Source organism: Diorhabda sublineata, chromosome 2 (assembly GCF_026230105.1).
Source record: "Diorhabda sublineata isolate icDioSubl1.1 chromosome 2, icDioSubl1.1, whole genome shotgun sequence".
Classification (NCBI taxonomy): domain Eukaryota; kingdom Metazoa; phylum Arthropoda; class Insecta; order Coleoptera; family Chrysomelidae; genus Diorhabda; species Diorhabda sublineata.
Window position 1 is genome coordinate 32,634,280 of NC_079475.1, and position 25,985 is coordinate 32,660,264.

The window sequence follows — 25,985 nt, forward strand, 5'->3', positions numbered from 1 at the left end:
GTCTTTTGATTAAAAATTAGTTTCTTTTATAATTTTTTTAAAGCCAGATGAAAATTTGACGTTTCGACTTCTTCTTATAAAAGAAACTAATTTTAAATCAGAAGAGACCAAAAATCAAGAACATTTAGAAGCATAAAATGAAATATATATCTACAAATTTTGACATATATATAATTTGGAAAAGCATATAAATTAAAAAAAAGGTTAATATTCAACAACAAAATCACAAACGTCAAAATATTTAATGTAGCAGTAACATTTTCCAACTTGATCTGTTGAATAATTTCTGTATTTAGAATATTCCGTGTACACTAACTCTAGACAGAACATTGGAGTTTTATTCACATACTATAGATTTTTTTTTCAATTTTCTCTATATACTAAAACATCTACAATAAAATTTGATTGTCAAAATTGTGCACATCTTATAGAAGAGAAGGATTTTATAATTCATACAGTATATACTCTACACAAGTATTTTAGTTGATCTTTTGTGAAACTGTAAAAAGTAATTTCTGTATACACCTTTTAGCCGAGCTAGAAAAGTAAAATCAAAAACACATAAAATTCTATCAAAGTTTTTATTCTTAAAAATATTATGAAATTCTGATTTTTTTTATATTCTTAATGAGTCAATAAATATCATATAAAAAAATGGATAGTAAAAATATTTTTTCCCTTTTTACGTTAGTTTCAAAAATCCCTAAAATTTAGGCTTCTAGACCAAAATACACCCATAATCCTACTGTACACAACTTTTAGTAGAATTCTATTTGAAATGTGGATATTTAACTGTTCGAGAAAAAATGGGAAGACTAAATTTTTCAAATAAAAAAGACCACAAGAGTGTTTAACATTGATGTCGACTAATATAAAACATTTCCAAGTCAATTTTTGTATATGTTACTTCCTCATTTCTAAATAGAGAATGTGCTTACAAAAGATCAACGAAAATTTGTGTTGTATTATTGCACTCGGTGAATTACGACATTTAATTAATCCTATTTGTCAGAGATTATCCCACATTTTAACCAATAACTAATCAAATATTATAAATAAAAAATTCATCCACCAACAATATTATGAGAAATAACCAGCGTGAATTCTTAAAAATTTGATTGTTTTGCTTATTTTTCAATTGTTCATACTTTCTACAAATAAATAAAAAAAAATCATGTCGAAGTATTTCTAAAACGTATCAAGGGTGGCTTTTTTGGGATTATAAAGCAACAAACATAATTGTTGACAGAGCCGGATTTAAACTTAATACCGCTCCTAGGCACCGGAAAAAAATCTGTCCTAATACTGCAATTTGACTTCAACTTATATTTTTCAAATTTTTTTTGTAGGTGACAGCATGCGCTGTTTCAAGTTTATTAGATATAAGATTGTTCGTTAAAATTAAAATTAATTGGTGCAATCGATAAATTATAACATTTTTTAAAGATTCATTGATTGATTAAAGTTTATGTTTTGAAAAATGCAAAAAATAATTCTGAACTTTTTTCAATTTTTCAAAAAAATATACTAATTAAATTTCTTTAATACCAGAAAATAGGAAAATCTATTATTATTTTAAATCTCCAAGAAAATAAATTGATTAAATCATTTTGATTATCAATTTTTACTAAAAGTACCAAAATTATAATTCACAAATAATGAATTGAATTTCTTGAATAATCAATTGAACAGAAAATAATGAATTAGTTGAATTAATTAATTATATTGAGCAATTTTGATAACCCAAAAAAAATTACCGCCCTGGACACTTGCCCCAACTGTCCCTTGTGTTTCGTATTTCTCACCATCAGAATTTCAGAAATAATCTTATTGTATTCATTTATTCATAAAAATTCAATCAAGAACAATAATTTCATATATTTGTTTATAGATAAGATATGTGGACATGTGGTAATTGGAAGCGTTTTATTAAAAACTTTGAAAACTATTTTTATTTACGTATCTTTTAATTGAAATTTTTCATAGAATTCTTTTCGTGTTTAAATTATATCTACAAATTAAAATCAATTCTAAAAATTAGTCAAAATTCGTTTTAACTTTTTTTATTCTGCTTCATTGAACATGAATCACCATTATCATTAAAATATTTTTCTAATTTCTTCTTCTAGTAGTGCCTCAGCGTAGATATAATCTTTAATAAATCCAAAAATCACAATTTTTATGAGTCACACTGGTTGTAACACTTAATAAGTAAATGGGATTGTGATTTATCTAAGCACCATTCTACTATCTTTTAGTTCTCTATCACCAACGCGAAACTAGCTACAAAACGTTCGTAGAAAAACTGTTAGGCAAGACACAAATTGAGACACGTATAGCACGTGCGAGATGGTGTGACATGATACACGTGCTGCATGGTGATCCGCATATTGAGACACGCGTTTTCAAATAGGAAACCGTAGGGATTAGATCTGATTGATTGGCAGTTCGCGATTAGCCGGCATCAAAAAATGCCTTGACATGTTTGACAATCGAATTGACAATTGTTGTTATTGAACTTTAAGTTCTGAATAAGAATCGGATTTATTCTGTCGAAGAGAAAAAAACATTAGACAATTTACAATTACAACTAAAATGAGTAATACCAATGTTGCTAATAATTTCCGAATGGATCGAAACTAATTTGCTGAAGTACATGAGATGATCCATTTTCACAGTTTCATCTTGACCATTTTTGGTATTGTAAAGCCCTCTTGCCGCCCCTATTAACTTTTCTTCTGTGATTTTTTCGTAAAAAAATTAAGTGGTAGTCACCCACACGTGTGACACAGCAAACTGTGTCTGAACTACAGCGGAGCAAGCCTGTTGGCTTATGCGTGTCAATTTGCGTCAATGTATTCAATCTTTAGTACAGTCATTTGGTTGAAAAAATAGAGGTTACCTGAAAAGTTTTCTAAGAGTTTTGAAAATTGGAAATTTTATAGATTTTGAAGTGATCTAATCGAATTTCAACTTTGCCACCTCGTATGGCGTCTAAAATCATTTTTTTGGATAATAACTCCTTTAAAACACATTTTACAATGAAAACCTATACAAAATAATTGTAAAGAAAATTTCCTACAATTTATGTCATACCTTTTTTTTAATCAATAGCTTCGGCGTACGAGCGCCCTAACGCTAAAGCGTAATATTTATTTCAACACTCGAGCGGGCGCGCTGGCGTTCGAAGTAGGCCAGACATTTTTGAATCAGTGCTGCGCTCTGTTTTTAGTTGAATCTGGAAACTTCATGTAACCTCTTACCCGGCTTTCGGCGGATGCACAAGTCTTTGTTATTGTCTCGCGCGTGTCATGCCTGTTTTTGAATTTCTTCCCAAATCTCTCAACTGGTGTTAATTGTACGTTTTTCTTATAAAATTTCTTGTTATTTAATCTTATATGTTTTTTATTGTTGTTAGGAATCGAAAACAATATTTTTGTGACAAAGAAATTTCCAAATTACTGAAAGAGACTCTTGATGATGAAGAAGCCATTTCTTCTGATTCAGATGACGATGAGCAAGAAGTTATAAATTAGGAGCTCATGACAGCGAATCAAAACAAGAATTATCTGATAGGGAGACAGAAGAGAAAGATATGGATGATGAAAATGAATTTTATTCAAGAAAGGAGAAGGAAACTAAGTGATATAAAAATCCGCGCAGAAGTAAATATGCGAAAAAGAAGCCAGAAAATATTCTAAAAATTTTTCCCTCATGCAAAGGGCAATAGTATAAAAATGAATGTTTTTGATAGTGACATTATCAATTAAATTTTAAAATGCACAAATAATTTTATTGGGCATAAGAAAGAGGACGCAAATTACAGCCGGGATCGAGATTCTAATGAAATGACAAAAAAGTTGAACTTCTGGCAGTCTTTATAGTATATTGTTCTTAGTTGGTATAAAAAAAGAAAACCATACTGATGTTTTGGAGCTATGGATCAATGATGGTTTAGGTTTGAGCATTCTTAGGGCAAATATGTCTTACAAAAGATTTTTGTTTTTACTACGTTATATTCGCTTCAACGAAAGAGGTACAAGGCAAAATCGACAAGCCACCGATAAGCTTACTCGGTCATGGAAAAATTTAGGGAAAATTGTTTGAAAAGTTATTCTCCAGGAGAATATGTTACAATATATGAGAAATTAGAGGCATTTAAAGGTAGATGGTGTTTTATTCAATATATTCCAAATAATCGCGGTAAATACAAAGTCTATTCTATGTATGACGCAAAAACATTCTACACCCACAATTTTATTGTGGTAAACAACCAGAAGGACCACACCAAATATCAACAAGCCTCATGACATCGTCCTACGTCTTTCTTCCCCAATTTGGGGAAGTGGTAGAAACATAACGATAGACAATTGTATGGCAGTATACCTCTAGTCCGATCGCTGTTTGAAAAAAAAAAATAGTTGTCTAAGAACTTTGAAAAAAAGAAAGAAAACGGAAATTCCAGTTGAATTTCAGCCTAACAAATATCATCCACTATGGCTGGATTTCAAAAGAATTTGTCCCTCATCTCCCATGTCCCTAAAAACAACAAGTATGCATGATGATGCAAAAACTGATAAAGAGAGACGTAGCCTGAAATGATACTCGATTATAGTATCACCAAAGGTGTCGTAGACACCGTTGATCAGATGTGTAGATCTTATTCTGTTTCCAGAAATAATTTTTCATACCTTTTATTTGTAATTGAAATAAATGGATTCTTAAATAGCCTTTTTTACGCCACTACTCTAATTCAAAATATCAAAGTCTCTTAATATTTATATTTTTCTTTCTGGACTCTCCTTTAAGCGTAAAAGTGCAAAGATGTAAAGAAATCTTATGGAACAGTGAAAAAAAAATATTTTTATAGAAAATTAAAAATTCTGCAGAGGCGTACTTTTTACGCCACGCGCTTGGTGGTGTGTCAGATTCGACAGTCTCCTCCGCATTTATAAAACCATGGCTTCTAATGAACTAAACTGTTTTATTTGTGGTGATATAATGCAAGAAAGGGAAGTTATAGAAGTGAAGCAAAAAGGATACTTTCCGTAAATCAAATGAAAAAAGAAAAGACAATAAATACAAACTTTTGGTGGGTTTAAAATCGATAGTGGTTCAAGATGTGTGTCGAAAACGTATAATAATGAGAAGTTAATCGATGCAGCTTTGCGAAGGGGAAGCGATGGTACGATTTCTCGAGTATAACTGCGATCAACGCGGCCAACGTTCTCATTCAAGAATCATTGTTATTTTTCTATCTAAGCAAAAGCAGACTCGTTTATGTAACCTTAATATTGTATATAGTGTGCGAAAATTATCGACTAAAAACAGTATTTCAGAACGTCTTGAGCTGGTTAATGATTTAGTCGCAGCACATGGAAAATATCACAGTTCTTGCATGAAAAAATACCAAAGAAAGAAAAAAAGAGATCCGTGATCAAGCGAGATTGATTATGCGATGCAGTACAGTTCTTGTGATAATTCGAAGGTTTCATGACAAGACAGCAGTGAAGAAAAAGAAACGGACACTATTTTCGACGAAATAAACGACGAAATCGAGAACGAAGAGGACCGCGATGAAACTGATTATCCCATCAACGATTATGCAGAAGAAACTTCCGTCTTTGATATTTCAATCAGTACTGAAGCACAACACTTTGTCCGTCAACAACAATGAAGCGACGGAGATTGAACTAAATTTGGTTAGGTTAGGTTATAAATAAGTTACATGTGGATTAGGCCTACTGAGGATATCACGTTCAAAAACCCGCCGTTTTCTCCAACTCATAGTGGAGTGGAAATGAGATTTTCTGTCGAAACGTGTGTTGAACTATACTTTACGGCACTCGTACGCTGAAACTATCGATTTTAGGAACATAAATTGTAGGAAAATTTAACTACAATTATTTTTTGTTATTCATGTAAAATGCGTCGAAAAGGACTGCTTTTAGGCGCCATTTTTTAAAAAATACGAGGTGGCAAAGTTTAAATTCGGTAAGAGCACGTCAAAATCCTAAAATTGTCAATTTTCAAAACTCCCGGAAAACTTGCCAAGTAAAAATACCCAATGAGTGTACTATTGTAGGTTACAATACTATGTGATTTGCTGCATCACCTCACCCGTTTTATACGTGTCCCAATTTGCGTCTAGCCTAAACGAAAGCTGATTGAAAAAACACTAAAAATGAAATGAACATTTATTTTAATTCGACAAAATGACATAAAAAACTAATGACAACTCAGCTCGTGTATCACCTATAAATAGCATTCCCGAAATTCGGTAGTATACAATATATTCACTAAAATGTTCTAGTTAGTAAATAGAAAGTTCTAATGAAATGAAGATATACAATACCAAGCAGTACTATTTATAAGATCAGTCTTTTTATAACAAATAGTATACGTTCCGTCAATTGGATAAATAATAAATCATAATAAAATTTAAAATAATTGTTTAAACAGAAAAAGGAATAATCAAGTTAAGAAAATTAAAATAAAATAAGGAGGCTCACACAAATATATTGATTTGAAAAAAAAAACATTTTTAATCTCTGAAATTACTTTGTCGAATTAAGTATTCGAAGCTCCATCAGAATTATCTGCTTACTAAAAACGTTTTGTACCATTTGTATGATAATTACAGCCTAGTTTCATATAAAAATAAACGCATGTTTCAATTCCAAATGTCAATTTTAAATTTGATACTTGTTTTGTCTTAACACCAATTTTATGAAATATAAACTTAAGAAAATAGTACGAAAAAGACATAAATTAATAATTAATAACCAATCAATAAACACGAAATAACAAGCAATTGTATACAGGATGTTTCCGATAACAGTTAATAAGGAAAGATTAACTTTGACAACAAGGCATTTTACTATCGATTAAATAAAATGAATGGTAGAATAATTTTATATTGTAAAATAATTTAATTAAAATAATATAAAGTATTTGAGTGAAACGCTTTGTCGTCAAAATACACAGTGTTGCAAAGCTAACGCAGATATTTTTAGAATTGAAAAATTAACTGTACAAAACTTTTAAATTAACACCAATGAATTATAATACTTTCTCAATGCCTTGAGATACCGTTTTTGTGTTTAATATTTGAAAAAAATGTATTGTGCACAGTATTGGGTATATAACGAGTTGTTAAAAATTCAATTTCATGATTTCTGTAATTAGTTTTCATTATACATTGTTGTTAGAAACAACCCCGAAATCAAATGGTCCTAAATTTCCGTGTATTGATCACCGGCATGATTTAAGAATACCGAAAATAATCAGAGAAGACAAGATAGGGTTGCTACAAGATAACAAATAATTGAAATTTCACAAAAAATGCTTTGTTACAAATACTGTACTGCATTCAAAATACTGTGATTGGCTTTTTGAGCTGTAATGGTTTCCCAGACAATCAAAGCAGCTTATTTAGTTTGTTCAAGAGCACCGAAGCTGAGGAGAATGTCAATTAGGCAATATTTTATTTAATGATGAATCACGATTAGCCCAATGGAAATTACCGGAATAGTAATTTTGGAGTGTTATAATTTGGGTTGGCATTAAATTGAAAGCGCGTAAGAGGTTTTATTCTAAATAACTAATTTGAAAAAAAAATGGAAGATGATTTTAATAATCATGGGTTAATTTTGCAGCATGGTATTTAACATATCAGGAGTCCTGCTCTTGATTTTAATTTCCTACTGTATTAGAAAGCACTCTGAATACTAAATATGTCACAATATAAAAAACATTAGTCCACTTATACTTAAAAAGTAACCTATTCATACGTTTTGGTGTATTTTTAAAGGTTTTTACACAAAAAAATTGATTTATCACAATTTTTTTAAACCTCTGTCGAGTACAAAATGAAAATAACACTAGCTTGCTCAGAAATAAGTAAGTATGCTCACTGTTACTATGTCAAACATCTCGAAGTCTAGATAGGCTGAGGTAGTCAAAAAACTAATAGTGAAACCGATATTTGTTCCTTATAATATGCAAACCTTTACATGTTAAACAGTTATTGAAAGAATTAAAAGATATTTTTTCATAAAAAAATATAAATCAAAATGTTATTATCTATACATGGAAATGGAGAACAATCTATAAGACGAATAGGAGGAATGAATCTCATATATTTTTCTAAAAATTTTTTTTCTTTGTCGAGTCGGATAATTCTGGAATCGCTCTCGTAAAGTCTCGACTCCGGCAAATGGCACCATATTGGGAAAATATAATTACACAAAAGACCTTTTCAGGAAACACTTTTCTAATACATTTTTGATATTCACAGCACAGAATAAAACATTTGGGGACAAATGTTTCATAGAAAATTATATATATATATATATATATATATATATATATATATATATATATATATATATATCTATTTGGTTTTGGTTGATTTTTCCAAAAATATTTTATATAACTTTTTTAATGACTAATTAAGCACAATAACCGTTTAAAGTGTGAAGTTTTGCAAAATATTCAATCAAATATTTCTTGAAGTGAAAAACAAATTTCCTCTTTCCATGCAAAGGATACATTCTAACAGTTCTAGTTAGTTATAAAAAGAAACTTCAAATAGTGTTAATTCAGATAAGCAAGTATATTTAATTTTTTTAGTTTTACAATTGAGCTGTTGTTAATATATGTATATTTTTCTATTAAATTTATTTGGCATTACAAATAAATGTATGTTAAAAAAATAAATAACAGTTTTTCTGAATTAATTAATGATTACATAGGATAAGCATAGGGAGAACTGCTAACCTTCTGATTAGGGTGGGCAAAAAAAAAATTCTGGTAAAGATTGAGCTCTTAATATCAATATTTAGAGGTGCCGATTCGAGTATATGGAGTCCCAGTTAATAACAAAAGATATGCTGACGACATTGTCGGAGAATATAGAATAACTTCAAAGAATTAACAGAGAAGGTAAGAAGAGTCAAAGAGCAGTATGGGCTACACATGAATTTAAATAAAACTAAATACATGCACTAAGTGAAATAATAACTTTTAACCGAAATGACGAAAAATTATTTTAAACCTTGTTTGTAGGTCGTTTAATTTTCTACAAAAATATCCCGTCGGGTTATTGCCAAAACAAGGTAACTCCACTTTTACTCAATTCTGAGTTAAGTACTCCATTGGATTAAAAAATGTTCGAAATACATACTGACAAAACCTGACAACTCCAAACAAACAAACTGTTAAGGTAGGCAAAACAAGTCCAAAAAACCCAACTCCATTTTTACAACTTTTAGTCTGCTAAAACGAGATAAGTACAGTTGGATCTCAAATTAGAAAAGTATTTTATCATTTGAAACCTTCTAATTCTACCAAAACAAGAAAAAAGTCAGTTAGCTTGTTTTTGCTGTAAAAAAAAATTTATAAGTATATTTTTATCATGGGAAACTAAGACATCTGCCAGATATCTGGTTTCTGGATTCTGTATCAGCTGTTCGGATTTGTCTAAAGTTTTTGTATAAACATAACCTAAAACTTTGAGTTGTGGCGTGCACTAATTGTCGGAGTATGATAAATTTGAGATTTTTTAGTACTTATATTAATTTAAAAATGTCTTCACGTAGTTCTCGTATGTTGAAAATGGTGTTTGAAGCTAATAATGGTAAGTATAATTATTATTAAATGAGATGTTTACATCCAATATTGTTATTTATTTCGTATGTTAGAAGACAAAGTGACGGTAAATAACTCACATAATAAGCCCAGTACTTCGAAAGAATGCTCTACTAATATAGAGGAAACAGCATTATCCAATCTAGAGCCCGAACCAGAACGTGTACGTAATGAATTGGCAGCAATTTTAGACGATTCCGATTGCTCGATAAAAGACAAAGATTATGTGTCAGGATCAGACAGTTCTTCAGAGAAACGTAGAAGAAAATGAAAAAAACGCTAAAAATTAGATAGAAATTAGGCTCCTAAACTCATTGACTGTTTTGTCTCTTCAAATGCACAGATAAGTTAAATCAAGTTGCAAGAAATATGATATGTGACAACTATTGGTCAACCGATTTTAATCGGCGAAAGGATTTCATCCTAAGCAGGGTTGAGAGCCATGCACCTGAACGAAGAAGATCAACTCCAGGAAGTACTAAGAAGCCGCGACTGGATTCTAAACGCTACTTTCTTGAATATGACAATATTAAAAACTCATTGTAAATGCAAAGAAGTCGTTGAACATGCCTTCAAATTTAAAGGTGAAGGAGGCTTGTTTGCCAGCAATGATCAAAGAGGTACAAAGGCACCCTACAATAAAACAAAGGATTCTGATATAGAGATGGCGAAAAATCATATCTAAAGCTTTCCTGTGATGGAATCTCACTACAAGCGGAAATGTACGAAGAGGCAATATCTTGACAGCAAGTTAAGTATTGCAAAAATGCATAAGTTGTTTAAGGAGATGTGTAGATGTATAAGGAGATTCTGCAAGAATTACAATCTTTTTTTACTCCCAAAAAAGAGCAATGTCAGACTTGTACACAATATGAGACAGCTGATTTAGAAAAAAAAGAATAACTTAAAGAAAATTACGAGAGTCACATTGTGCGGTAAAACGATTGCTACAGAACCAAATTGGAAGATAAAGAGAGAGCCCATCGAGAAGTTAACTTCGTCTGCTGCACTTTTGACCTTCAATGCGTACTGCAGATTCCAAGTAGTAATGTTAATCCAATGTACTGCAGCCGCAAAATTTGCATATACAATTTAGCAGTGTATGAATTATCCATACCCAATAATGCATATTGCTTCTCACGGACTGAACTAAATGGAAAAAGGGGAAGCCTTGAAATTGGTACGTGTCTCTTGAGGTTTGTAGGTAAAGTCCCTTCGGCTGTAACAGATCTCTCTCTGTTCTCTGATACCTGCAGCGGACAGAACCGTAATCAAAATATTAGTGCCTTGTTGTTGTATTTGGTTCAAAGAAATCCCAACTTATCTGTGATAGAACAGAAATTCCTAGAGAGTGGACACAGCTATATGGAGGTAGATAGCATGCATAGCGCTATCGAAAAGGCAAAAAATATGTCCCAGTTTACACTGGCTAAATATTTTCCGTAGAGCAAGGACGTCTAGGTCAAATAAAAAGCCGTTTACCATAGAAGAGCTTAAGTATAAGGACTTCTTCGATTTGGAAGAACTTTCAAAACTAATAATGAGAAATAAAACCAAAAACACTAATGGGGAAAAAGTCAGCTGGCTGAAAATAAAATGCCTGAAATATTTGAAAGCCAAACTAGGTATTATTTTATACAGGTATGATCATAAATCCGATTATAAAGAGATAAACGTTCTTGGTAAAGGCCGCCCCATTAACCTCACCGAGATCAACTTAAAAAATGCAAACTATAAACCTCGACCTATCAGTATTCAGAAGAAGCAGGATTTACTGAAGCTCTGCAAATCAAGGATCATTCCAGATGAATTTCACCAGTATTATAAGTCGTTACCAACGTCTAAGAACATGGAAGATGGTATTCCTGAACCCGATGTTCAGGATAGTGATGTTCAAAGTAATAATTTTGTTCTGTCAAAAGAAGAGAAGTGCTATAAACTTTTTGTTTTACTGAAAAAATTAAATTGTTTTTATGTTTAGGAATTTTTATAAGTATTGTTTCTATTGTTTTGTTACCTTTCAATTAATAAATCATTTTGAAGCTGTGACGATTTTTCATTTCAATTTAAATTTTAAGCGACGATTTCTCAAAATTTCAAATTATGAAGTTACCTTGTTCTGGCAGTAACCCGACGATCTATTTCAATTTACTACACAATAATTCGTTGAAATACATTGAAATTCAAAAAAAAAATTAAATGGGAAATTAAACATCACAATTCGGCACCTCTATATATTGATATCAAGAGTTCAAACTTTACCAGAATTTTTTCGTCATTTCAAACGATATTTTCGTAGAAGCCAAAAAAAAATTAAAACTTTTTTTTGGTCCACCCTACTTCTTATATATGGAAATGGGTTAGAAGCAGGTACTTAACAGAATAGTGAAAAAACATATAATAAATTAGCTAAATAAATAAATAAGAAACCATAATTACAACCTTGTGTGTTCTTTATATTTCAATACTACCTATTATTATAACATTTGGACAACAAAAACATAAGAACAATATTTATAAATCCCATAATTCTTTTTTTAACTGTAAATTTTAAGGTACACATACATCCATGTCAAAGAACAAATAAGTTCAAATAAAAGCAAATAATATGCATTCCAAGAATATAAATTAATACAAAATTTTTTTCGAGAATAACATTTCATTTCAATACATATAATTTGAAAACCCGGTAACTGGATAAAAAATGAGTTTAGTGAAAAATGTAAAACAGAAATTAATGAAAAAAATATCATTTTCGACGATACAATGTGTAATATCGTACTGGTAGAGAAACATTAATATTAACCCTTGCACTCCGTTGTCGTCGCATTTGCCACACTCTTATTTAACTCACTCAGCGCTCTTAAGTCTTAGATAATCAAAAGCGTTTTCGTTTGCATTCCAATGTGTGTAATCTTATGGTTTTACGATGGTAAGTGTTTTATTTTATTACGTTTGGTGGTGTAGTGAAGATGGAAGTCTAAAATTTTGACGATAGTTGTGAAATAAGTGATGTGGAAGATGAACTAGATTTTGTGTTGCATGGAGATGATTCGAGTGAAATATTACTAGGTGATGACTTTGAGACAGATAATGACGTTGTAATGTGAGACAAAAAAGAAGAATTCAAAATATTGAATTGAATTCGCAGGAAGAAGATGCACCACCGGTAGACACTAATACATGGAGTTATATTACGGAAAGTGATATTCCCTTGCCAAGAATAAACTTTTCAACGAGAAGAAATATTCAATATTGATGAACCTGCAGAATTTTTCAAACTGTATCAGAGACGGATATATACGCCACCAACAAATTACGAACAAAAACTCTTAGTCCAAATTCAATATGGCATTCATAGCGTGACACTAACACAAAGAAATTTTGGGCCTTTATCGAAGTAATCTTGGATATGGGTACAAACGTTTTACCAAGATTACTGATCAATAAGTGACAATACAAAAATACATTTCTTTTCAAATGTTTTCACTACAAAAAGATTCCATCAATTGTTCTGGATACCGTATTTGAAAACTGTAGAGATATAAGAACTAAGAATCAACGGGTCAGTAATTTTTTAGAATATCTAAATGCAAAATTTGCAGAATATGTTAGACCAAGGTAAAATATGTGTCAATGAATCTATTGTCAAATTCAAAGACAAAATTAGTTTCATAACATACAATCCCAATAAGCCATCTGAATGATGAATACTAATAAACATTTTAGTAGATTAAGAAACTGGATATGTTTATAACATCCTTCAATATTATGGCAGTATTACAACAAATAAACTAATAAAACCGGAATTGCCAGTACCAGAATTACTGTGCATCTGTATAATAATCTATTGAACAACGTACCAGGTGCTGAAGGATATCACATGTATGCAGACAGGTACTACACTAGCATTTTACTGGCGGAAGTATTGCTAAAAATGAAATGCCACATAACAGGTACTACAAATATTAACTGCAAGGGCATACCTGACTCAATAAAAAAACCAAGATTTGATGTAAATAAATCGATTGCTTACAAAAAAGAAAGAGCAATGATATTGTCCTGGAAGGATAAAAGAGTCGTGAAGTTGTTAAGCACCAGTGATAGTACTGGATTCATTACAAAATCAAGATTTTTAAAAGATGATGAGCAACAAAATGTTTAAAAATCTAAAGTAGTTGTTAACAGTATGCATCAACCTATTGTTTTCTTAGAAAATCCCTCAAATGGTGGAGGAAAATGTTTTTTGGGTCACGGAGATTTCCTGTATCAATTAATATCTTTTATATAAATGCATAAAAAAGAAGTTTGTCAAGCGCTTAGTCGATCAACTCGTAGGGGAATTCCGAGAAGGTTAATCAAATTCACCTCAAATCAAGAAGTTAGGCTTGACAAAAGACTTCACATCTTACGTAAGGGATTGCATAGTTTATTCCATCAGGCGAGAGCAAGACGAGAAATTTTGCGATAATTCTTTGTTCTTTTAGGCTTAAATATAACCACACTATGCTTTATTCCAATATATTTAACAATAAATTGGTTTGTTTAATTATTATTAATTGATGCATGCACTTTCTACTAATAAAGCTTTGGAGTTAGTGGTTCCTACTATTGCTTTATAGTCTGGAGTGCAAAGGGAGATGCTACGATGAATGTTGAATATGAAATGAAGAAATATTTAGATTGATTGGAAGACATATAGGATTTATTAATTCAATAATGAAGGGGATCTATAAATGTTGGTTTGGTATTGTGCATAATCCTTTTGTCAACGTCCAAACTAGACATAATACAAAATGATATGTTTTTGTCATTCGCTTTCTTTTAATTACCAACTACAACTGTAAACTGAATTAAACCTATAAAGTTTTAATTACAAAACCCTTTTAAAGCTTAAAAACAATCCCTAAACGTATTTACATATTTTGATAGGTAAACAAAACATAAAATATATTACATTTACTTCCAACAAATACAATATAGATTTATCTTTTAATTGGTAATTTTAGTCTAGACAAGATTTTTAAAAACGATACAGATGTAGATGGAGACAAATGCTTTAATTACCTGCCAAGGATTTTTGTATCTGATATAACAAACACTTTTTACTCTAAGGTATCTCACCATTTCTGATCTGTTAACAGTTAAGTGATAAAAAGTGTCCCTCCATTAACGTATCGTCTGGGTTTCCCTAATTTTTGTTTTATATTAATGTGAATGTGAAGAACCGCAAATTTCCCTTGTCTACCGAATATTTCTACTTATTATTTTATATGTCAAGATTTATTACTTAAGGCAAGTTGAACACTGAACACTCCTTATGGGCACCAACCTCATAGTTAAGTGCTTCCAGGTGTCCTTTAGACACTTGAATTTCCATAAACGTATAAAATTACTTTTATTTCATATTGATGGGTCTCTTAACGACCATAAATATCCATTTCTATAATTAATTATAGCTTTTGTATTTAAGACAGCTTGTACACAGATACTGTGTTATTAGTAGTTTGACATTCGTCGTCAGTAGTATTGAAACAACTTTATTTATATACATTTTTGCTTAACAAAGAGCTTTTTTACAAAGTTGTGAATTGAGTTCTTTAGCTCTTGCTTAATTTTCTTGGACACCCAATATTCGCACCTAAAATAGTAAATGATAAGGCCTTAATAACACTTTTTGCTGCAGTGCAACCAGAAATGGTTAATTGGAGCAGGCTTCTCACAAGAGCAAGTGACACGATGATTCCATGTGGTACAATCGAAGAATATGATAATAATTTGCTACAGATCATTTAGATTAGGTAGGTCACCAGTCATCAAATGAAATATTTTATACAAACAACGTATACTTATAGTGGCGGATCACTAGGTATGGTATTGATATAATGGCCACATTGAAAGAGGTCGTTTTAGTGTTCACAGTTACATTGTTGACATATGAGAACCAGAGATATTACCTTTCGTTCACTAACCTCATTTTGAAAGAATTGCATAAATTATATTGAAGAGATTGAAATGCATAAAATGGAAGTCAGCTAACATATGTGGAGCTTAGACACTTTTTTGAATGTTATAGATAGTCACTTACAAACTTGATTAAATCTGCTTTGACCTATCTCTTAAGACTCATTGAAATAGACCGAAATTAATCAGAAATGAGATTTGAAGAATGATAATAAATAAGCAAAAGGGAAAAATATGTGGTATTAGAATAGACACTTTCATTGTTTTTCAAATTTTTTTCCAAACTTCATTTTGTAAAATCTGTACATCCTATAATAGTAAAGTTAAAAAATAAATTATATATTTATCAAGTATCAAGTCCACTTTCATATAGTAATTTTTCACTCAAATTAATTCCAATATTTCCAAGATTCTAACAAATTTTTAAAACATTGTTATTTCACATTTCAGAAAAATTAAATGATTTACTTGGCAGCTTTTATCGTCAAATTTTAACAATTGATCTTTACCTTTTTCATCGGCTATTTTTAAAATCTCGTCCAGCCTATCTAGGTAATATTTAATTTCCTCTACTTATTACTATCAATTACCTGTTCTGATTGTTTTCTATGTTTATTCTATTATTTCCCCATTCGTCTATTGCTCTATTTCTGTTGGTAGATTTTTTCTTAGATCTTAATAATCGTGGTCTGAAATGAGCAACTTTCTCTTCTGGTTCATTTTTATTGATATCGTAACGTAAATAAGGTCGCATTTTTTTATTATTTTCTTCAGTATCACTACTGGAATTATGTCGTTTTTTCAATGTTATACCAGCGAGGTTTAATAATGTTTCTGCACCTTCTTTGATCCTTCTATCTTCGTCATCTTCAAATTCTATTTTCCTACAGGTATGGGTTTTCAGTATTCTAAAACATAAAAATAATATAAACTAAAATGCTAAAATAATGCTCAAGATATAACAACCCACAAAGTGCTGTAAAAGGGTATAAACCTAAAAAATTGCAAGTCAATAAGGTTTACGAAAGGGCAATTCTCAACTGTATGCTTTAATCTATCTAAATCTAATTAAATAATTCCCAATAATATCCAGGTTTTAGAAATGACATAAATGCTAGTGGATCTCAAAAAGCAAATCAACTAGAAGAAAATTGGAAGAGTCAGGAAAGTTTGGACTGTAAATAAATATAGAGAAGACAAAATATAAGGTAATCTAGAATAATCAGAAGAAAGCAGATCATTTATTCTCCATATCAACAAGAGAGAAACAATATAAGTTCTGGAAGGTTTCTAATTTTTAAGGAGTAGTAATAGAAGAAAAGGAAATAGATGAATTGGAACTGAAAGCTAGAATAACCAACGAGACACAAAAGTGTGGAAGCATAAAAGCACTGAATTAATAAAACAACGTATGCAAGTCAGGCATGGACATTAAAGATATGTTAAACGAATGGAAAAGATAAATTAAGATGAACCTATGGAGGAAAGGGATAACGAACAAAAATTACTAAAGAATTGGAGAAACTTTGTAAAGAAATTAGGTGACGGAGAATCTCTATAATGATCTTATACAAAAAGTAGTACTAAAAAAGGCAGATAGAAAAAAAGAAAATCAAGAAAAGGATATGTCTGGGTATTGAGAGAAATAAAAAAAAATAACATTCAAAATTGGAACAAAGTTTTTAACAAGAAACAAAGGAGAAATATTATGTGTACAAAATGCAAACTGTTCAATAGATATAGAAAATATTTGTAATATTGCCATTTGTGCCCTAATGATCTCCATTTTTTGGTTTAGAACAAAAATAGTTCATCAGAATCCAAGTAAATTCTTTCAAGTAGCTATCAACTTTACTATTTTTTCCTTATTAGAAAAAAACATTCAAATTCATTTAAGTAATATTATTTCCAAACATAGTTTATAGATGTGGATTTATTTAGTTTTTTCGTTTTTCAAATAAATATTTGTAATTTTTAAGAATAATTTTACTTTCTCCTTCTACTGAAAGTGAAGTCCTCATTGCGAAGGTTGGCAATCATCAAGGCTATTATTATTAACAAAACTACTGTCCTGGACAGATTATTGTTAATTCAGTTGAATATATTATTTTGCTTCAATGTATTAACCTGCATTTTCATATATATCAATTTGTGTTTTAATATCTAGTATAAATTTTCGCTCTTTTAAAATTTATTCATCACTTCGATGCTTATCACTTTTTCTATCCAAGAAATTTTCAGTACACTGTGTTGCATCTTGAAGGCTTTAACTATTTGAATTCGTTTTCATTCTTCACAGTATAGGATTATAGTATATACCATTTCCAGAATAAAAACTTGAAGTATATTTTCACATCCTTGCTGCAGAATTTTCTTCACAGTTATTAATCCACTCATGGTGATTCCTGTGTTTAATTTAATTTCTTCAATTAATTCTAGAAAATTGATTTCATTAATTTTTTTATGTCATCAAAAGAAGAATTTTATTCAGTAAAATTAATTGTCTACAAGGAGAAACAGGAAATTCACTGTGGTTTTATCCTGCACCTATTCTAACACAAAAGATAACTGTGGTTTCAAGATAACAGATAAAAACATGTTTATAAATGTTGTTGTAAAACTAAACATCCAATCAAAAAAATAAGGAAAATAGTGGAGCAAATAACAAATTTATTGGTTAAAAACTAACTTCTGAAATGTTTGATATACAATGTGTATTTTATCTATAAGTAATGTAACATACCTGTCATCGTCAACAACACTTTCTTCACTATCAGCAGCACTATAGGTATGATCCTGACTGGGAGAATTCGTGATGACTTGCATTAAATCTACTTTCATATCACAATTCTTCGGTTGGCTATTTTTCAAACTCAACATAGCCGCTGCGGCATCTACTGCATCTAATGAATCTTCTATTTTAATTCTGGCCCCACTGCTATAGTTCCCATGGTTGTGGAAGATGTGATTATTCATTTCGGTTGATGCTAATTTTCTAGCTAAGTACGGAAACAATTCTGGATTAGGTAATCTGTAAACTGAGGGTTTGTTGTTTACTGCAGGTTTGTCTACTTGGTATGTTGAATCCATAGTTGATATAGGGTGAAAAGGTGACCGGTTTAATGCTTGGATTAAATTGGGCTTATACTGAGGATCAACAGTCCAAAGGGAGCCTTTGCCTAGATTCTGGAAAATAAAACACAATAATTATAATTGTGTCTATGTTTTTTTTATCGACAATATAACAATCATGTAGAGATTACAGTTTTTGTTACAAAAACTGGTTTATAAAAAAAAATAAATCCGTCCAAACTTTTAATCTTCTGTTTCAGTAAAACCATAACGTTCCTCCACATAAAAATCTATCAAATGGATTGAGAAAGTTCAGATACATTGTTAATATAATACAAAATAATGTTATGAACGCGTCTCCGCCCTGGAGCCGGCCCTGTCTGAATTTAGAGGAATTCTAAGATCCGGCGCACGCCGCGTTTGATGTTTTTTATATAACTTTTTATTATAGCAGGCGGTTTATTCACATTGTTTCTTTTGAATAATTTCTAGGAATATCTATTTATTTTTTTTTCTTTGTTTTCTAGAACTTATAGAATTCTTTTGGGATAAGAAATTAAAGAAATTTATATCTGTTCACTACGATTATTTATTATAAACTAATCAATAATAAATAATCGTAGTTAACAGATCAAAATAGAAAGTAATCGAAGAATTTAAATAAATTATTCATGTTAGTAAAGTGAATTCTTATAAGTTAGTGTAGTGTATAGTGTTTAAATGAATTAAGAACGTAAGAGATAGTGTCTATTTATTCACCCCACGAATAGAAATCGTACAAATAAATAATAAAAACATTACATTGGTGTCAGGTGTGGGGTATTTTGAATACATAGTAATATAAACATGACGAAGAGACTTTGTGACCTGAAAGTGACGTAACTGAAAGTCGAATTGGAGAACACTTACTACTAAAATGGACGAGAATATTATGACTAAACATGAATATTTCGACATTGAAAAAGTTTGTCAATATAAAAGACGATATTTCTACATTGAAAAACTATATTTCTGTCAATATTTCAACTCTGAAGGATGAGATCAGATATCGAGAATGAAATGACAACAATGAAAAAATCAGATGGACGAGAAAATCAAGGAGTTGGAGAAAAAGATGGCAGATTGAAGAACAAAAGACACTCCAATAGAAGAGAAGATCGAATATACAAAACTATGCAATATAAAAGCACCACTCAAAACAGAAGAGATTCTCCAGTCAATGCCCCAACGTTTGACGATAAGACGTCTTGAACCAATTACATTAAGCAATTTGAGGCAGCCGATAGAGTGAATAATTGGTCTGATAAAGAAAAAACGGTGAATTTGACCATTGCACTGCGAGGAGACGACTCCAGACGATATCTCTTGAAGAAACTGATGACTTCGATCAGCTGAAGAAGAGGTTGAACACCTGTACCAATCGCTGCTGAAGAGCTGAAGGCAGAAGGGTGACGAAACTCTTCAAGAATACAAGGTAGACATTGCCCAACTTGTTCGATTTGTTATCCATCAACACTAGAGAATATGATGGAATATTTGGGCATTCATTGATGGCCTGCGAGACCATGATATGCCGAAGACTCTTAGATTAACCCATCCGAAAACCTTAGTAAAGCCCTAACTGCTACGCTTGAATATGAAGCAACCACGATGGTTTCTTATAACAAGGTCAAAACCATACATGAAGAGGGTGGCAAAAGCAAATTTGACAAATCGTCAATTTGATGAAAGGTTTGGTGGAAAGAGCCAAGGAAGATTCGATGCCCGAATTGTGGAAAGCTATGGCATGTACGGTGTTCGTGCAAGCGTGCCAGGACTTCAGCAAATGAAGAACCACGGGCGCAGGTAAAAGAACCTCTCATATTGATAGCTTCTCTCAGATGTCGCAATGAGAATTGAATGGGAAGAAATATACCCTGATGGTAAAAACGGGAGCAACTAGAACCATCATGAGACCCGATATGATAAGCTCCAAGAATAAGCTACTACCAACCAGGATTCAACTTCGGACGACGGCTCCAGGTGAAAGTGCAAACGTTCACGGAGAAAAACATCACAATAATAATAATAATAATGGTTTAGTATAACTTAAAATATCCTTTCCTTGGTGACATAATAATTCTGAAAAGTCCAAGAAAGACCGGGGTCCATGAGTTGTTCATTCTCATTGGATAAAATAGCTTAAATGAGTCTGTTGGACAATTGTAGTACATTTAGCTTCAGGTGTATTATTTATTTTACACGTTAGATGTTAACAAAGAATAATTAAAGTGTTTGTTCTTGATTAGTCTTAGATTTTTTAGTTTACCTTTTTTATAATTAATCTAATAATTAATTAAGGCTTAATACATTGATCTTCATGGTCTCTTATATAAAACGTTCCTGTTGTAAACTAACAAATACGGATATATGGATACGCCCTCACTTTCAGGGACCACATCTCCGCACCATACAAAAGGATTGGCCAAATATAACATTTTATCACCCTCAAACTAATGCTTAGGGCGACTTATCGGCGGATGAGAATCTTTGTAAAAGCTGTTTGTGCAACTGCTATCTGAGTTTTAACTTCCACGTCGCAATCCCATTTTTCATTTAACATACATCCAAGGAATTTAAATTTATTTACTCTCTGTATTTTAGTTCTTAATATAATCGAAATTAACAAAGCATTTCATTGATCCACAATTGAATTTAATTTTAATAGAATCAAAAATGATCTTGATTTTATTTTGTTGCAGAAGGACCAAATTGTAATAATACACTATTTACTTTACAAAAAATTACCAAGATACAAATTATTAATCAAAATTGTCAATTTGCGTGCTGGTTAACATCTTAGTTCGTTCTGCATCTCTTCGAAAGTTATATAAAATCCCTTGTAGTAGTCCCATAGAACATCATTGTATGAATCTTCAAAATCCCCATAACAGGACCTCCAGTAAGTTATTTTTTACATTGTAAGTTATTTATCAAATTTATATCTGGATCAAGCTTGATAATATTTGATATTAAAAGATTTTCCGTAATATTTTCCCAAGTTCTGGCATCACCAAAGTGAGTTATCGTGTTTGGTTGGATCGATCTCAAAGGAGAGGATTTTTTCTAAGGCCCCAAATAATTCACTGCTCAAGTACCATTTATATATTTATAATTATATCCATTATAAGGAAAACTATGGACATTTATACAGGTTATCTTAGTATTTAGAATACCAAATATCCAACTTACTATATAATCATATAATGTCTTACCTCTGATCAAAATTCCTTACTACCTCAGTTGACATGTTGAAACGAGTTATAGCCTCTGGGTTTTCACAGTGCCTTTCATGCGAAAAAAACATGAAGAGACATAGATTTTATTTAATAGAAATAGTTGTGTTACTTCCTTCATTGCTGTCCTTCGACGTTAAAACTGGAAAAGCTAAAATATGCATTGGCGTGTATATTTCCACTCAGGTGTTAATATAGATCACTTTTGTGGAACTTATGCAGCATTCTACATAACTACCCTATATGCATATGGTCGATGAAAATCGATATTAGTAAATCATTTTTTTACCGGGTGAAAATTGTGCCTAACCATATTGTTGAAGACATATACCTAATTTGAACCATAAACATCATCTAAAAAGTTCAACAATCTTATCACTTCTTCAAGCACCTACCTTGGAATTTTGGAAGCTTACTTGATATTGTATTTTTATCTTAGATTAAAGCATTATTCACTCAGTTTGCAGAAACTAAAGAGCATATTACAGAACATAAATTATGTAGCACGCACAAGAACTTAAGAGTCTTAAATTACTTGATGTTCTTCTTATTATGGATGCACACTTTCCATCTTAATAAGATCATTAACACAGTCTATAGATTCAGTTTTTTTCTAAAAAAACAGTAGTCAATGGCACCTATTCTCTCCTTTTCTATATTGCCAAGTTTTTACTTGAACTTACAGGACTAATACTTAATTTAGAAAATGGTTTCCTATTCAAGAGCACTTGAATAGAATATGTGCATAAGTATGTCCAACAAAATCTGTTTGGTAATTTGGAATTCATCTTCTTGACAAAAGCAAGTTTGTTCTCAATTCCTCATAGAGTGGCTATCTAGAAGTTCATTGGTATAACACGAAGATACTTGTCTTTGGTGGTTACAGTATAAATTAGAAATTAAATAGATAGATTGGTTAACACGATACACAAATATTGATCATATTCTACATGTATTTAATATCTGAGTATATTCTCTGACTTTAAGGATAATCCAGGAGAAAACTTCAGGAAAAGATTTGTCATTTTTCTAATGCTACTGTTGATAATTTAGTTCTTGATAACATTGAATGAAACATCATCAACATTATACAGTTATTCAAAAATAAATAATCAAAATTCATAATAAAGTCCAATACATTATAGGATGAAACAATATACACGGTTTTTCTTAAGTAATCTATGTTATGTTATATGTTGTAATATGTTAATGATACAGGGTGTTTGTAATAAATAAGCTCTGATTGTAAGTGAAATTTGTTTTTCCTGGGGACGCTACTAGAAGTAATACCAAAGAATATGCTTATTCTAATTGGCCTTTGAAATAATTTTGCCAAATACTGTGTCAAACCAAACAAGTGACGCCAAAAACGAATAAGAAATTTTTTGTGTTAAGTTAATGATGCCTAAAATGGCTAATATAAACTTTTTGTATGGATTATGGAATGGTAATGCCTTAGAGACTAGACGTATGTATGTTCAGCCTTATCCAAAAAATCGTTTACTATGTTGTAATACGTTTACTAAGATATATATTTGTTTACAAGAGACTGGAACTTTAGCAGAATCGAAGAATATTCTGGACGACCCAGAAATGTGAAATCTTCATAATTGGAAAACCAGATTTTGCCAATTATTAACCAACGTTCAGAAACTAGTACCAGAAAAATGTATGATGACGTAAATGTTATTAAAACAGAACTGTTTGGAATATTCTAAAAGATAATTTATTGTATCTATATAGTGTTCAACAATTGTTACTTATTGACTATCAGCTTTGAATACAATATTGCCAATGGATTTTGAATAAAGTCGCAAACCATACCAATTTTGCTGCCGGATGAAGCCTATTTTTCCAGGCATGAAATTATGAATCTTCATAATGACTACATGTAAATCGACATGCAACAGTTGTAGCACGGTGCCAACACTCTTCGGTCAATGTATGACATGGCATCATCAAAGAATCTTTAATAGAACCATTTTTTCATCCTGCAAGATTGATTTGTCAGACATATTTTCATTTTCTAAAAAAAGAACTTTCTGTTCTTTTGGAAAATGTACCTCTTATTAGTAGACGGATGTGATTTATACATGACGGTACTACTCCACATTTTACAGTGGAGTGTTTTTAAATAACGTTTTTCCAGACCATTGAATCGGACGAGGATCTCCACATGCGCGGCCTCCTAAGTCACCTGACACAATCCACTGGATGTGTGTGGAGATATCAAAAATCGCTCATTTACACAACCTCAATATGAAACTTAGGAGATCTTATCATACAAGACTGTCATGTTGTTTGTAACAATTCTGGTATTATCAAACGTATTCGGCAATCCATTTGATGTCGTACGGATGATTGAATTTTGACTGGAGGTGCACATTTTCAACAAATTCTATGAAATGTAGTATTTTTCCTTTACGCTCAAAACATGTTGCTGGTTCTAATAAAATACACCCTGTATCTCGTTAACTACAAGATTTATCACACATGTTTATAAGAGCTTTTCGTCTTAAAATAGAAAGTCTAAGCAATCCCTACAACATTTTAGATTACTTAGGAATCAATACTGTAATATAATGAAAATTATTCACTTGTAACTAGCTTATAATTATCAAAATCACACAAAATGCTGCTTTAAATTAATATTTTTACTTCTTGAAAATTTTAATTAAACCACTGTTAAAACCGAAAAAATACTTGATTGAAAATAAATTAAATATAGTTACTACAGAATAGGAGACCTAGTGATGTGGAAACAACACAGAATTACAAATGGAAACAATTTCAAGATGATAAATGAAAAAACTCAAAATGAGGTTGGAGAGCTTGTAAATGGAAAAAAAATATAGAGAATGTTTCAGATGCTACCAATACAGAATAGACATGAGCATCGATTTGAATGTTATGGCTATTACAATGAAAGAATCTATTCAGAACAATACAATTTGACTTTGAAAATATTGATAAAACAGTAAAAGTGGAACACAAAGAGAGTTGAATACATTTTGTAGTAGTAAGCAGAAGACATTAAATTGAAATGGGTCAAGAGAAAAAATTTAAAGACGATAAATTTTAGAGCTTGAGAGTGTTGATAAACAAATAAGAATACAGATATAAGGTGAGGGGTCGACATAAACACATCAGAAATATGAGTAAAGATATCAAAAATCGACGATATAACCTATTATACATTTTATGTAGCGCAAATTGTACGTTAGAATATATGAGAAGAAAATATTACCAAAAACACTGCTTGTAAATCAAACACATAAAAACAACTATAGAGGTCGCTATTGGAGGAATAAATGTGATTAAAAATGATACTTACAGCAGCTTTTTCCACTTTTTGAAAACATTTGTTGAGCGACAAATTATGCCTCACGCTATTCTTCCATCCAGTAGGTGCATTCTTAAAATATGGAAAATGCTCCAATATCCAGGCGTAAATTTCCTTTACGGGTAAGGCCTTCTGTACAGAATCTTCTATAGCCATAAAAATTAAGCAAGAAAACGAATAGGGTGGTTTATTCGCAGTATGTATCGTTGGGTCATAAGGAACATTGTGAGGATGTTTATTTCTCGGTGGCGCTGTAATTTGAGTCGGATTAGAAGTATTGCTATAGCCGTGGCTATCGGAAGATTCCAGTGATTCGTCAGTGCAATTGGTTGGTGTCGAATGATCGATTACAACTTCATGTTTGGACACTTTCATTGGTGTCGTGTTGGTACTATTTGATGGAGAAGGATTTATGTTCATACCTGTATCAAACAACAAGAGATTTCATGTTATATTAATAATAAAAAATATTCACATTCACGAATTAAAGACTCCCTTATCGCATCTAGTAAAAGCATGAATCTAAATAGAGCACAATAGTGTCGTACGTCAAAAAATTAGTAGTTACATTGTGGGCGACACAGGGGCCGTTGAGCACATTTGCCTTCAGATAGGCCCGTCGTGCCCCACTCAACGTTACCAAAGGTCGATGTCCTGTGAGAAGCCGATCAGACGCTTTG

At 31.2% G+C, this 25,985-nt stretch overlaps 1 protein-coding gene across 1 annotated transcript in view; it reads right to left on the reverse strand.

Annotated features, from left to right (window-relative positions):
- Nucleotides 1-1,578: 1,578 nt before the first annotated feature.
- LOC130452841 (forkhead box protein N3-like) overlaps nt 1,579-25,985 on the reverse strand; it is a 37,914-nt gene continuing 13,507 nt past the window's right edge. The window contains exons 3-5 of the mRNA XM_056792317.1: nt 25,297-25,727; nt 18,359-18,801; nt 1,579-16,523 (exon numbers count right to left, since the gene is read on the reverse strand). Of these exons, the coding sequence (XP_056648295.1) occupies nt 16,202-16,523; nt 18,359-18,801; nt 25,297-25,727 (1,196 nt within the window). The 3' untranslated portion in view covers nt 1,579-16,201. The remainder of the gene's footprint in view (nt 16,524-18,358; nt 18,802-25,296; nt 25,728-25,985) is intronic.